This window comes from Miscanthus floridulus, chromosome 8, assembly GCF_019320115.1.
Source record: "Miscanthus floridulus cultivar M001 chromosome 8, ASM1932011v1, whole genome shotgun sequence".
Classification (NCBI taxonomy): domain Eukaryota; kingdom Viridiplantae; phylum Streptophyta; class Magnoliopsida; order Poales; family Poaceae; genus Miscanthus; species Miscanthus floridulus.
In genome coordinates, this window is record NC_089587.1 from 50,549,056 (window position 1) to 50,563,183 (window position 14,128).

Consider the following 14,128-nt stretch of genomic DNA (forward strand, 5'->3'; position numbering starts at 1 on the left):
TAAAGAGAACCCGCTAGACCTAACCCTAAATGATCTTTTCGATCTCAACAAAGCAAACGCCGTGATCCGATCTATTGTTTCAACATATCCTCTGATTCAGTTATGTTGCTGCTCGCTGTGATACTATATATTATGATGTTTGATTCAACTAGTATATTAGGGTTATACATTCTAGTATCTGACATCGTCGTGCTTTATATTCTGGAATTAATCATGTCAACAATCTGTACACCAATTTTGAAGATCTACTTTTGGAAGACAACAGCTAGCTAGCGTAGCACAGCAGGGATAGACGATATACTGGCGCTTATTAGAGAGACTCAGACTGAGTCACTGAGACTGAGAGATACAATCGTCGGCGTGCTAATGCAGCTGAGAGCTGAGTGATAAGACAGAAAGCCCCTGTTTGAAGACAGACTGCATCTCGATCTCCAGACTGTTCATTTGGCTGAGGTTCATCGTAAACGATCGTAAATTTTCAACTAAAATAATATTTTTCTCTCACATAAATTAACCAATAAAACTTCTTCACAAACCGGCCACAAAACAAATGAGCCAACCGATTCACAAACCAGCCACAAAACAAACGAGCCAACCGATCAGACCACTAATTTGCTTTGTTTGACAGCACGTGCACGTAGCACATGCGGTGCGGACATACATGCATGGTCTGGTTGTGGTTGGGTCACATCACATCGTTTCACACGTCGCCTGCTGGGAATTGTGTGGCTGGCTGCTGGCATATGCTGATCGACTTGTGTGTGAGGCCCTGTTTAGTTTTCAAAAAATTTTACGCAGTATCCGTCACATCAAATCTTGCGGCATATGCATGGAGTACTAAATGTAGACGGAAAAAAAACTAATTGCACAGTTAGATGAGAAATTGCGAGACGAAACTTTCGAACCTAATTAGTCCATAATTAGACACTAATTGCCAAATACAAACAAACGGGCTACAGTACCCAAAACCAAAAATTTTTGGCTTCTAAACGCGGCCTGAATCTGTTTCTTTTGAGGGGAAAGCATATGTACTGTAGGCATACGACAGCATGGAACTACGGGCCGGGTGTCCCACCCTGCACACAGTAACTTTACCTTTGTTTCTTTTTCTTTATAAATAAAGGTTTGTTTGGCACAGCTCACAAAAGCTTCATGATCCGTTTTTTTAACCAAACACTTATTTTCAAAACAGCTTTATGGGTGAAGTTATTTTTCTCCTCTCACAAAGATATAAGTTGGGACGAAGATGAAAAAAAGTAGCTTATCCTAGCTTCATCTCTCATATTATAGTCATTCTATTCATTTTTTCATCATGTGAAGCTATTTTGACAAACACTTATTCCAAAACAACTCAACTTCAACATAAAAGTTGCTCATGAAGCTATTTTGCAAAAAAAAAAGCTTATATGATGAAGCTGAATTGTGCCAAACAGAACCTAAGATTGCTAGTCATATATCCCAAGTATTGCCAGACGAACATGAGTAAGGGCCTGTATTGATGGCCGACTTTGGCTGAAAATTAACTAGCTAAAGTTTTTGATTGGTTAAACTTTTTAGATTGCTAGCTGAGTTTAGTTAACTCGTACGTGGACCAGTTGTTAGTTGAGATCTTGTCTAAAAATTAGTCCATCAATTTGCTGTCCTCTTTAGATGAGCTAGGTTGAGCTAATTTTTAGTTGCTAGCCATAAGTGATCCATATAGGCTCTAATATGTATCTCTGGGTTGGAGATGATGTAGATATATGGGTTCCTATGCATATATAGGAGCATGCATTAGCTGGGCATTCTCATCTTGAGTGCATTTGGGTATTTACTATCATATTAACTAGAAGATACTTTACATGTTGCTGCAGAGATTGCGAAAAATTAAAAATGAAATTAAGTAGAGATGACATGGGTAGCTTGCATTAAGAGGTTAAAAGTTAGTGCATTACATGTCTATTAGTGAAAGATGATGTGGATAGTTAGTGGAACATGATGTGGATGTTTTGCATGCTGAGATAGAACTTGAGATGACGTGGATAGCTTGCATTAAGAGGTTGAAAGTTAGTGGCATGAAATTGATATTAGTGGAAGATGATGTGGATGTCTTGCATATTGAGATAGAACTTGAGATGACGTGGATAGCTTGCATTAAGAGGTTGGAAGTTAGTGGCATGACATGTCTATTAGTGGAAGATGATGTGGTTGTCTTACGTGTTTAGATAGAACTTGAGATGATGTGGATAGCTTGCATTAAGAGGGTTGAAAGTTAGTGACATGATATGGCTATTAGTGAAATATGATGAGGAGATGCCTCGTTTGTTGAGATAGAACTTGAGATTATATATGTAGAATCCAGAACTTATATGAGTGAACTAAAGAATCCAGAGCTTTTGAAATTATAGAATCCAAAACTTATAGAGGGGAACGTGCAAAAGAAGTAACAAGATCCAACGGCATTTTCACAGTATAAAATAAACTGGAATATGGAGATGGACCAGCATGCATTATCACATGTTATGTTTATACACACGCGCACACACACACTAGTATATATCACACTACATATACGTGTGTGACTGGTCTGCATAGTGCGAAGTGCGTCGATAGGGCCGGGCAATGCATTCACTTCAGACTGCTGTATAGATTAGAGAGCGACATCAGTTAGAGAGATGAGTTCCACCACGTCTAGTGCTCTCGTGCTAGCAGCAGCAGTACTCCTAGCACTGACCTTAGCCCAGCATGGCTCCCTCGCCGCAACCGTCAGACCCAGGGTCATCGTCGTCGGCGCCGGCATGTCCGGTAAACATATATATGTCATACATATCAAACAACACGTCTGCCCTGATGACGATGATGAGGTATTTTGTTATATATGTGGATACTTTTTCAGGGATCTCGGCGGCGAAGAGGCTGTCGGACGCCGGGATAACCGACCTGCTGATCCTGGAAGCGACGGACCACATCGGCGGCCGGATGCACAAGAAGAACTTCGCCGGCATCAAGTCGCCGTTAGCGCCAACTGGGTGGAGGGCGTGAATGGTGGCAAGATGAACCCCATCTGGCCCATCGTCAACTCCACGCTCAAGCTCCGGAACTTCCGCTCCGACTTTCACCCTCTTCGCTTAATCGTTTCTGTGGCTTATAAGCTGGCTGATGCTGTTTGTCGTGAGAGAAAAATACTATGTCATGGCTGATAAGCATGGCTGATACAATCAAGTGATGGATAGGGTGTTTGATTACCTCGCCCAGAACGTCTATAAGGAGGAGTACGTCGACTATAGAGAGCTGATGAGCTCTGCTAGCTACTCCGTGTAAGTATCGTTGGTGTGTGTACCTCTCTGTGTGTAACCCGTAGATCTAGGGAAGACCTCATCCTTGTCTTCTCCGTAAATGAACCACAGCGGGTAGACGCCGGTGCTGCGATAGCTCCGGCTCGGTGGAGTCCGTAGTGGTACTGCAGTGGTCCGGTGGTGACCTGCAGGGGGCGACGATGTCGTCGGTGGGCACATCCCGTCGCTGGCAGCACCTCTTTAGGATCGGATTAGGGTTTTCTATGGATGGGATGGCGGCTCCAGTGAACCTCGTAGCTCAAGCCCTGATCCCACCTTACCTTTTATATGTGCTATGCGACAGGGCCCACCAACCGTATTAGGGTTGGGCTCCCCCGATCAGGGAGCAGAGACAAGGGCCCAATAGGCCGTTGGGCTTATTGGTGAAGATCAACTAACATTCTCCCCCTTGATCTCATTCCATCTTTCACTTTCATATCGTTTACTTTTGTTCATTCCATTACAGATTAGCGCATAGAGCATGTCTCATCATCACGGTCCATTGCCGATAGATTTAACAGCTACAACACACTACTCTGTTCTGAAAAAGATACTTATCTTTGGGCCTTCTTTTGTCCAGGAATTTTAGTCTTTCCCTTAAACCCATGCTAGCTACATATTCTCTGAACACCATGTTCTCTGAACATGTTGGGTGGTAAGCCTTTGTAAGCGGATCCGCGAGCATCTTTTCTGTACTTATATGCTCAAGACTTATGACTTGATCCCAGACTTTATCTTTCACAACATAATACTCTATGTCAATGTGTTTGGCAGCACCACTTGACTTATGTTGTGAGCATATTGTACTGCCGAATTATCATCGCAGTATAACTTAAGTGGTCTATAGATGTCGTCAACCACCTTCAAACCGGGTATGAACTTCTTTAGTCAGTTCACCTGCCCGTTGCCTCATAACACGCTACAAACTGTCATACATTGTGGACGATGTAGTGACGGTTTGCTTTGAGCTTTTCTATGAAATAGCTCCCCTTTGCGAGAGTGAATACATATCCCGACGTGGATTTTCTATCATCTCTCGTATAATCAGAATCTGAATATCCCACTATATGGAGTCAATCAGGTCTTCTATACGTCATCATGAGGCCTTTCGTTCCTTGCAAATAATGCAAGACTTTCTTTACTAATTTCATTGTTCTGTTCCAGAATTGCTCTAGAATCTGCCAAGTAACCCGGTAACAAATGCCAAGTCAGGGCGTGTATATACTTGAGCATATTGTAAGCTTCCGACAGCTGAAGCATATGGAACCACTTTCATTTGATTGAGCTCATATTGGTTCCTGGGGCATTGAAAATCCCCATATCTGTCGCCCTTGACTATAGGAGTAGGTGAGGGACTACATTTGTGCATATTGTATTTCTTTAAGATTCTTTCTATGTATGCCTTTTGTGACAGTCCTAATACCCCTTTTCTTCTATCTCGGGGAATCTCGATCCCTAGAACGAACAAGACTTCACCAAGATCTTTCATATCAAGTTTTGAGGACAAAACTTCTTTGTCTCCTGTAGTAGACTGACATCACTACTAACAAGTAAGATATCATCCACATACAGGACAAGGAAGATAAACTTCTTATTCTTAAACTTTGCATAGACACAATTGTCCTCTACATTCTCTTTAAAAAACCCAAAGTGTCTTATTGTCTGATCAAACTTCAAGTACCACTGTCTTGAAGCTTGTTTTAATCCATAAATGGATTTCTTTAGGCGGCATCCCATTCGTTCTTTTTCTTCCATGACTAAACCTTTCGGTTGTACCATGTAAACATTTTCTTCTAAGTCTCTGTTGAGAAATGCCGTCTTTACATCCATATGATGTAATTCTAAATCATAATGTGCCACTAATGTCATTATGATTCTGAGGGAAACTTTACATGAGACTAGAGAAAAGGTCTCATTGTAATCAATTCCTTCTCTTTGCATAAAGCCTTTTGCCACAAGTCACGCTTTATATCTCTCTATATTCCCTTGAGAGTCAAGCTTTGTTTTGTAGACCCATTTACAGCCTACTGTTTTGGCTCTTTTAGGAATTATTTCCATGTCCCAAACTCTATTGGCATTCATTGATTTCATTTCATCTTCCATGGCCTCAAGCCACTTTGATGAATGATCACTTCTCATGGTTTCTTCAAAAGAGGTGGAATCAACCTCCATTTGAAATTCCTTAGTGTTGTACACTTCATAATCAGCAGAAATAGCTGATTTACTAACTCTTTGAGATCTTCTAGGGGCCTCCACATTTGGCACATCTTCTGTTTGAGGTTGTTGTTGCTCCCCCTCATGTGTGGCAATAGGTTCTATAGGATCCTAAAGAACAGGTTCCTCATCGTCATTCATTGTTGCCACAGGTGGGATAACAACAGGTGCTGACACCATAGTCTCTTGCACTGTCGGTGTAGCGACAGCATGTAGTGAGAAAATTGGCTCATGAATCATTGGAGTGGGCGCATACACCCGCTTCACTTCAAGGTCAATTTCTCGAGCTACCATGCTCCCCCTCATCTTTTCATCCTCTAGGAAAATAGCGTGTCTCGTTTCCACAAACTTTGTGTGTCTCTCTGGATAGTAGAGACGAAAACCTTTTGACTTTTCTATGTAGCCAAACAAATGGCAACTTACTGTTTTGGAATATAACTTCCCAATATTTGGGTTAAATACTTTAGCCTCAGCAGGGCTCCCCCACACACACGCAAGTGGTTTAGTGAGGGTACTCTTTCTGTCCACAACTCATACGGCGTTTTGGGCACCGACTTACTTGGTACTCTTTTGAGAATATGAATGGGGTTTTTAACGCCTCCATCCATAGGCTCAACTGTAAGGTGGAGTAACTTATCATATTGCCCACCATATCCATTAGGGTACAATTGATTTTTTAGCTACTCTATTCTGCTGAGGTTTGCCCGGTATAGAATACTGGACTACTTTGTCATTCTCCTGTAAGAACCTTACATAAGGTCTAGGAAGTTTGGCCATATGGGGTATGCCGACCGTAGTACTCCCCCACGGTCAGACCTGACTATCTTTATCTTTAAATTGCGTTGGATTTCAACTTTTGCCTTAAATATCTACATTTATCCAATGCTTCTGTTCTTTCTTTGATTGGATAAATATAGACATAACGGGAGTAATCATCTGTGAATGTTATGGATGAATCATTACCATCCACACTCTTTACAGGAAACTGACCACAGATGTCTGTGTGAATAATCTATAAAATTCATGCGCTTTGTTTGTCATCTTTCTTAATCTTCTTTACATACTTTTCTTTTATGCATTCTCTGCATTATTCTAAATCTGAGAGCTCTAATGGAGGAAGAATATCTTCTTAACTTATCTTTCTATTCTCCCCCTCGAAATATGACCTAAACGACAATGCCATAATTTCGACAACGCATCGTGAGCTCTCTTATGCCACCACTTTCAGATTAACAATCTGTCACCAGCTGCTTCATCAGCTGAGTGCATATATCTTTAAAAAGCCAGTGAACTGCCTCTTTATATGTCTTTGAAGAGCTAGTGAACTGACTCTTTATTCTATCGAGGTACTCGTTGACCATGTTATATTCTAGGATTGAGCCCACAATTGCAGGTTCAATCATGTTCTTTATCACAGCCAAACATTTCTTGTTGGCAGTGACCCACTTCCTATGCACAAAAGTCATAGGACTATCTTTTGGGATTCAAAATCCCTCTCTTTAGTTGCCTAAGTGGCATCATTCTCTTTTGTCTCGCTCATCGGTGTCACAAACTCAGTGGAACACGGTGAGGCAACTACCCAGTCCATCTTAGACAAGATGAAAACCAGGTCAAAACTTTTCTTAACATAAAATAACACCATTTGCGTGCCTTGATTCCAACGTTGGTCAAAATCAAAACATACAATTATTCTTATACACTAATTCTACATCACCGTTGGGCAGAAATATAATAAATGCATAAATCTTTAACTTTCACAATTGTTCTTACACACTAATTCTATATCACCATTGGGCAGAAGTAGAATTAATACATAAATCATTAAAATTTACAACTCTTCTTATACACTAATTCTACATCACCATTGGGCAGAAGTAGAATTAATACATAAATCATTAAAATTACGATATTGTTATTAACAACATTGGTCAGAAAATAACATCATAATCATGTCAAATCTCTTTTTCTCCAATTAAATACCACATTGGTTCAAAAATAACTGAAGAATCAATATTTTCTTTAGCAGCAGAAAAAATCTCTTTTTCTCCAATTAAATACCACATTGGTTCAAAATAACTGGAGAATCAACAACTTTTTCTTTGGTTGTGGAAAAACTCTCTTTTTCTTGAATTTTACCCATAGGGAAAAATTACTTTTTCTATTTTCTTTTGAGCCATTTTCTATTTTCTAGGGAATAAAACTTTTACTGGAAAAAGAAAAAACAAAATTGACTCAAAAGGCGTACTATTCTTCAGCCCAGCCAGTGAAAACGGCCCGGCCCACTTCCTTTTACCGCGCGCTGCCCGCACCCAGGCCGCAACCTTGGCCTGGGCCGGCGAACCCGCTCGACCGCGCACCCCGCCTGGGCCGAAACTGGCCCGCTCTATCTCAGCCATTCATCCAGCATCGGATGGCGACCCATGCGTTTCGCTCGGTATAAAAACCGACGCCGCGGCCGGTGCCTGAAAAACCCTAGCTCATTTGCTCCTTTGCTCTCTCTCTCTTCGCTCTCTCTATCGCCGCTCTCCTTCTTCTTTCTCTCTCAGCCGCAGCGAGGTACCGAGCGACGCAACGAGCGAGAGTGAGCGAAGGCGGTGGAGCAAGGCGGCCATGGCGCCGTCGCCGGCCCCCTCGCCGGTGCGCGTGCTCCACAACGGGTGAGCACACCGTCGTCGAGTGGCCTAGCCACGGCGCCCCCTTGGCCGAGCCCGGTGAAACGCTACCCCCGGCTCGGCCCATCTTCTCCTGCGTCGGCGAAGGGCCATCCCGACGCACGACGAGGTAGGTCCGTCCCCTTTTCTCCCCTTTCTTCTCCGATTTGGATCTCGTTTCTCTTATCCGAACCGGTGATGGGGATTAGGGTTTGGACTGTTCTTCTTCTTTCTTTGGTTTTTGTTTCTTTTCTTCTCTGGTTCTCTTTTGGTGCTCGGATTGAACCGATTTTAATCTTCTTTCTTTTCTTTTCGGAGTTCATCCGAATAGGGATCTAGGGTTAGGGTTTCATTTTCTTTTGATTTCTTTTTCTTTTCGGAGTTCATCCGAATCGGTTCCCTTCCCCTTCTTCCCCCTTCCCCTTCTTCTTTTGGGATTAACCCGATTTGGGATGGGGTTATAAATTTGGGTTAGGGTTTCGGGATTTGACTCTTTTCTAGGCCGAAAACCCTCGTCTTTTCTTTTGGATCTTGTTTCTCTTTTCGGTTGAGTCCGATTTGGATTTCTTTTTATTTCTTTTCTGATTTAGGGTTCGGCTCTGTTCATCTTAAGGCCGAAACCTTTTCTTTTCCTCCTTTTTTTAACCCAATTAGGGTTAGGGTTCAAGTGCCGAGGGCCCTTCTTTTTCTTCTTCCCCGAGCTGTTTGCGCGGGTTAGGGTTAGGTTCTTGAGATCCTTTCCCCTTTCTGTTCACTGTTGTTTTACCCGATTAGGGTTAGGGTTGGGATTCTTAAGATCCTTTTCCCCTTTCTGTTCTCTGATCCGAACAAGGATCTGTTCTTTTCTTGTTGCGCATCGGTGAGGACGGCGGTGCTCTTCTTCCCCCCCCCCCCCCCCCCGCGCGGTGGCGGTGGTGACCGGTAGACAATAACGTCGGCCACCCCGGTCTCTTTTCAGTTTTGCTTTTACCCGATTAGGGTTAGGGTTGGACACAGAGGCAACCTAGCTCCGATACCATTGTAAGTATCGTTGGTGTGTGTACCTCTCTGTGTGTAACCCGTAGATCCAGACCTCATCCTTGTCTTCTCCGTAAATGTACCACAGCGGGTAGACGCCGGTGCCACGGTAGCTCCGGCTCAGTGGAGTCCGTAGTGGTACTGCAGTGGTCCGGTGGTGACCTGCAGGGGGCGACGATGTCGTCGGTGGGCACATCCTGTCGCTGGCAGCACCTCTTTAGGATCGGATTAGGGTTTTCTATGGGTGGGATGGCGGCTCCAGTGAACCTCGTAGCTCGAGCCCTGATCCCCATCTTACCTTTTATATGTGCTGTGCGACAGGGGCCCACCAACCGTATTAGGGTTGGGCTCCCCCGATCAGGAAGCAGAGACAAGGGTCCAATAGACCGTTGGGCCTATTGGTGGAGATCAACTAACACTTTGTTCCATCCGTTAAAACTATATAGTTCACTTTGATTTGTTATAAGTCAACATTTTTAACTTCAACTAAAACCTTAGAAAATATACATAAATCTAAACAGATGCTCGCTGTGCAGCCCTATATCTGCAATTTGCGACGCCCCACTTTGGCCACGGTTGACTCTCAATAGCTTGACTGTTGGAGCCCCACTCTATGCACTAACAGAAACAGTGACTTTGTCGTGTGCCACAGGTACTCGGTAAAGACTAAAAAATACTTGGCAAAGGCTATGCCAAGTGTAACACTCGGCAAACAGCACACGACATCTACAGTGTCGGTAAACAACTATTTACCGAGTGTTTTTTATCGTGCACTCGACAAATGGTTTGCCGAGTGTCAAATTTGACACTCAGCAAAAAAAAAGTGGTTTGCCAAGTGTTTTTCCAAATACACTCGGCAAAAGATTACTGTTTGCCGAATGTTTTGGGGAATTACACTCGGCAAACATATTTTTCAAAGAAAAAAAATATTTTTTTAGCACACCATTACTGTTTGTGAGTGTTTTTGGAAATTACACTCGGCAAACTTATTTTCCAAAGAAAAAAATAATTTTTTTCTTAGCATATTTCAGTCCTTTGGCAATAGCAGCAGCAGTTGGCTCGTTGATGATACGCAGCACATTGAGGCCGGCAATCACCCCAGCATCCTTTGTGGCCTGCCTCTGTGAGTCGTTGAACTAGGCTGGGACTGTCACAACAGCATTCTTGATCGTGCTGCCAAGGTAAGCTTCAGCGATCTCACGCATCTTGATGAGAACCATAGAGGAGATGTCTTCAGCTGCAAACTGCTTCTCCTCACCCTTGTGCTGAACAACAATCATTGGCTTCTCACCAGGCCCAGAAATGACCTTGAAGGGCCACAGCTTGATATCGCTCTGGACAGAGGCATCAGAGAACCTCCTGCCGATGAGACGCTTGGCATCTGCATACAAATGCAATCATGTCAGATATGCATTCCAATACCATACAATTTGAAATGTAACAAAAATCATCTATCAGTTAAATAAAACTTTGATCAATCAAGTGAAATATAATAATCCAGAGACTACCTATAACTAATAAAAAATTCACATCAGTTTTCAGTCAAGATGCCACTAGCAGAAAGGCCAATCAAGTGAACTCCAATAATAATAGTAAGACTGTATTCAGAAAATAAATTACACTAGCTGGCTAGCTAGCTAAGAAAAAACAAAAGACTATATTCAGAAAACAAATTACACCTAGCTGGCTAACTAGCTAAGAAAAAACAATCATCAGTTTTTTCAGTCATAATCATTAGAACAATCAGAACATGTAAACGGGCATATAGTAACTGGAAACTCATAATTAAGCAACCAGTGTCGCAAGATCCGTCCCCCCTTGTATTCTGCCATGTTTCGAGACACACAATCACAAAGAATGACTGCAAGTCAGATACCAAATGACATTGACTACAACAAATTACACTAGAAAACATACTCTGAAAACAACTGGAATCCAACTAAACTGGCATAAATGCCAGCAGTTAGTTTAAACAGCTGGACCCAAATGCTAGTAATACAAAGAACAAAAGAATAAAAGCACTAAAAAATAAGTAATCATACCCATCAGGAAAATGGTAGCCTTTCCCAGGTTGCAGATGAAAGAGGCCTACATTGTGGACACAGATGTCAAATGCCCAGCAGAATGAAGCCTGTAACATTACAGAGATAGCATAATGAGAAGTAAAGCTTAGACATTCAGAAATAATGAAATGACAACGAGCAGACAGAAACTGGGTAATGAAATGCTGAAACTGCTTATTACACTGAGCATCTATGAGCTGAATACATCACTTCTTACTTCTATAGGCATTCCTTGTGGAAATACAAGTATGGATCATCTGGCCAGGATGTCAGCTATGAAATAATGTTAGCTTCAAGCAGCTTAACTAGTTAATTTGATTGCAATTAGTAAATACAACTTCATACATGGGTGTCCTTAATGACTCAAAGCTCTTCTAATAAGTAAATGGGAAGGCCTCAAGTACACAAAGGAAAGCTTATATACACAACAGAACCATTCAGATAGCATCACCTTGAATTAAAGCTGCGCCGTTCTGCGTCGACCTCCAAGCTAATGGTTTCCTCCTCTTTAAATCCAATCCCACATCCTTGTTCCGTGCCCTCAAATCTTCCATAGTGGAAAACCTGGGTGCCAATCACAAGATGAGAGAGGCATGGCAAGTTAAAAAATCAGAACTCCTGCGACAATCAGAACTCCCCCTCCCCCTCCCCTTCCTCCCCGCCCTCCTTTGCTTCCTCCGCCCCCTATCCTTCTCTTCCTCACGCGGTCCACGGGGCTAGGGCGCGTGGCTAGCCGCACCTAGCGACGCCTTCCCCGCCGTCGGTCGTCACGGTGCCTCCTCTCCCCGCTGCGCCCGCCGACCCCTCTCCACTTCTCCCTCGCGCGGGATCTAGGGACGCAGCCTCCACTGCCGATGCCCCCCCCCCCCGCTCCGGATGCGCGCCCGCGACGGAGTCAACGGGTTCCGAGGCTGCCGGTGCCGATGATGGCGCGGCCACGACGCCTCGATGTGCACCCGCGCCACCACGCCGCATCCGCCTCTGCCACCACGCCCCCCGCCACCGCGTTGCCTCTCTCGGCCAGGGGGCTGTAGCTCGCCCCTGGCCCGCGCCGCCATCCCCTCGGCCGCCTGGGGTGCTCCGCCGCCGGGCCCCCTCCCTGGATCTCACCATTGGGGGAGGGAGGGGAGGTGCCGGGATCCATGGCCGCCGGCGGGGAAGAAGAAGGGGAGGGAGGGGAGGGGCCGGATCTGCGGCTGACGCCGGGGAAGACGAAGGGGAGGGAGGGGAAGGGCCGGATCCGGGGAAGAAGAAGGGGAGGGAGGGGAGGAGCCGGATCCGCGGCGGAAGAAGAAGGGGAGGTAGGGGAGGGGCTGGATCCGTGGCGGAAGAAGAAGGGGAGGGAGGAGAGGGGCCGGCCGCCGGCGGGGAAGAAGAAGGGGAGGGAGGGGAGGGGCCGTTGGCGGGGAAGAAGAAGGGGAGGGGCTGGATCCGCGGCCGCCGGCGGGGAAGAAGAAGGGGAGGGAGGGGAGGGGAGGGGCCAGCGCCGGCAGTCAAGAAGAAGGGGAGGGAGGGGGCGGGTGCGGGAGGAGTGGGGCTGGGGAGGGGAAGGGCGGGATTTTAGGGGCAGACAGGTTTTTTCTATTTTTTTGGGTTTGCCGAGTGTTGTTTTTGACACTTGGCAAACCTGCTTTTTTGCCGAGTGTTTTTTTTTTGACACTCGGTAAACTCTCTATTTGCCGAGTATTTTTTGTTTGACACTCGGCAAACTACCCTCTTTGTCGAGTGTTGTTTTTTTCTGAGTGTTTTTAGTATAGCACCCGGTAAAGAATTTGTTTGCCGAGTGTCCGAGGAAATACACTCGACAAACATAAAAACACTCGGTAAATTTGACGTTTCCGATAGTGATGGATCCCCGTGGCTGCCACGGCGATGAAGAGGATGGCTCTTGGAGACACTCCACCTTCATTTCGAGAGGTGGCTCATTTAGTCATCCACCTCTGAGAATGACAAGAGCATTTTAGGAGGCGAAGACGTATATGACCACCTCTGAAAATTTATTGCGTTTCAAAAATCTTTTTTACGGTGGGGCTAGGTGGCTAGATCATAGGCGGAGAGTATCAAATATTTGTTCCTTGAGGTAGTAGGTTAATATAGGTTAGCCATATATCATAGCTTAGTTTGAAACATCGGATGTAGGAAAACACGCTTTATATTTTTTTTAAAAAAAAAAGGAGCAAGGAAATAAGATCTAACAAATGCTAATTAATATGAAAAATGTTCGCTAGATCACTGTAAATGATTTCATTCTCATACTCGCCTCAAGAGCTTGCGCGCTGTTGCCGCTTGGCCTTCGAGATGGAGGTGGAGCTCACCAATCTTACCCATGCATCTGATGAAAGTTTTTCAACTCGGAGATATTTGGGAGTTACTACAGAACTACAGATATTATACTTGACAACATGTTATTTATTATATTCATGTATGCCTTTTGCATTGCTTTATATATAAACTGCAGCGGTGGCCTCTCTGGCACTTTGCACGCCAGTGGCAGGGGACGGCAGTGAGAGGTGTTGCTGAATAGGAGTGGTCTGTAATTTGAAAAAAAAAGGACTGTAAAACTGCAAACTAACTAATGCATGCAATGGGCAGACAGCCGAATGGGCCGGCGACGCCGGTGGACATGGTGGTAGACTACTACAAGTTCGACTACGAGTTCGCGGAGCCGCCGCGGGTGACCAGCCTGTAGAACGTCGTCCCTCTCTCAACCTTCAGCCACTTCGGCGACAACGTCTACTTCGTCGCCGACCAGCGGGCCTACGAGGCCGTCGTGTACTACCTCGCCGGCCAGTTCCTCAAGACCGACAGGTCTGGAAAGATCGTCGACCCGCGGCTGCAGCTCAACAAGGTATACATGCTTGCATTTTTC

The 14,128-nt window shown here is 44.7% G+C and overlaps 1 protein-coding gene, 1 non-coding gene and 1 pseudogene across 3 annotated transcripts; 1 reads left to right on the plus strand and 2 right to left on the minus strand.

Moving 5' to 3' along the window:
* The first annotated feature begins 2,654 nt into the window (after positions 1-2,654).
* LOC136471961 (polyamine oxidase 1-like) overlaps positions 2,655-14,128 on the plus strand; it is a 40,025-nt pseudogene continuing 28,551 nt past the window's right edge.
* Positions 9,679-12,611, minus strand: LOC136471962 (heat shock cognate 70 kDa protein 2-like). 2 transcript variants are annotated; one of them, XM_066469705.1, is made up of 3 exons: positions 11,711-12,611; positions 11,239-11,284; positions 9,679-10,577 (listed from the first exon to the last, which is right to left on the minus strand). In XM_066469705.1, the coding sequence occupies exons 2-3, from the start codon at positions 11,240-11,242 to the stop codon at positions 10,333-10,335; spliced, it is 249 nt and encodes an 82-aa protein (XP_066325802.1). In that variant the 5' UTR covers positions 11,243-11,284; positions 11,711-12,611; the 3' UTR covers positions 9,679-10,332. The 2 variants fall into 2 exon arrangements, with proteins under 2 accessions (XP_066325802.1, XP_066325801.1); XM_066469704.1 differs by having other exon boundaries at positions 9,682-10,577; positions 11,239-11,327; positions 11,711-12,609.
* Positions 10,945-11,084, minus strand: LOC136478897 (small nucleolar RNA F1/F2/snoR5a). Its single transcript, XR_010764557.1, has one exon. It is a non-coding gene; the product is annotated as a small nucleolar RNA F1/F2/snoR5a (small nucleolar RNA).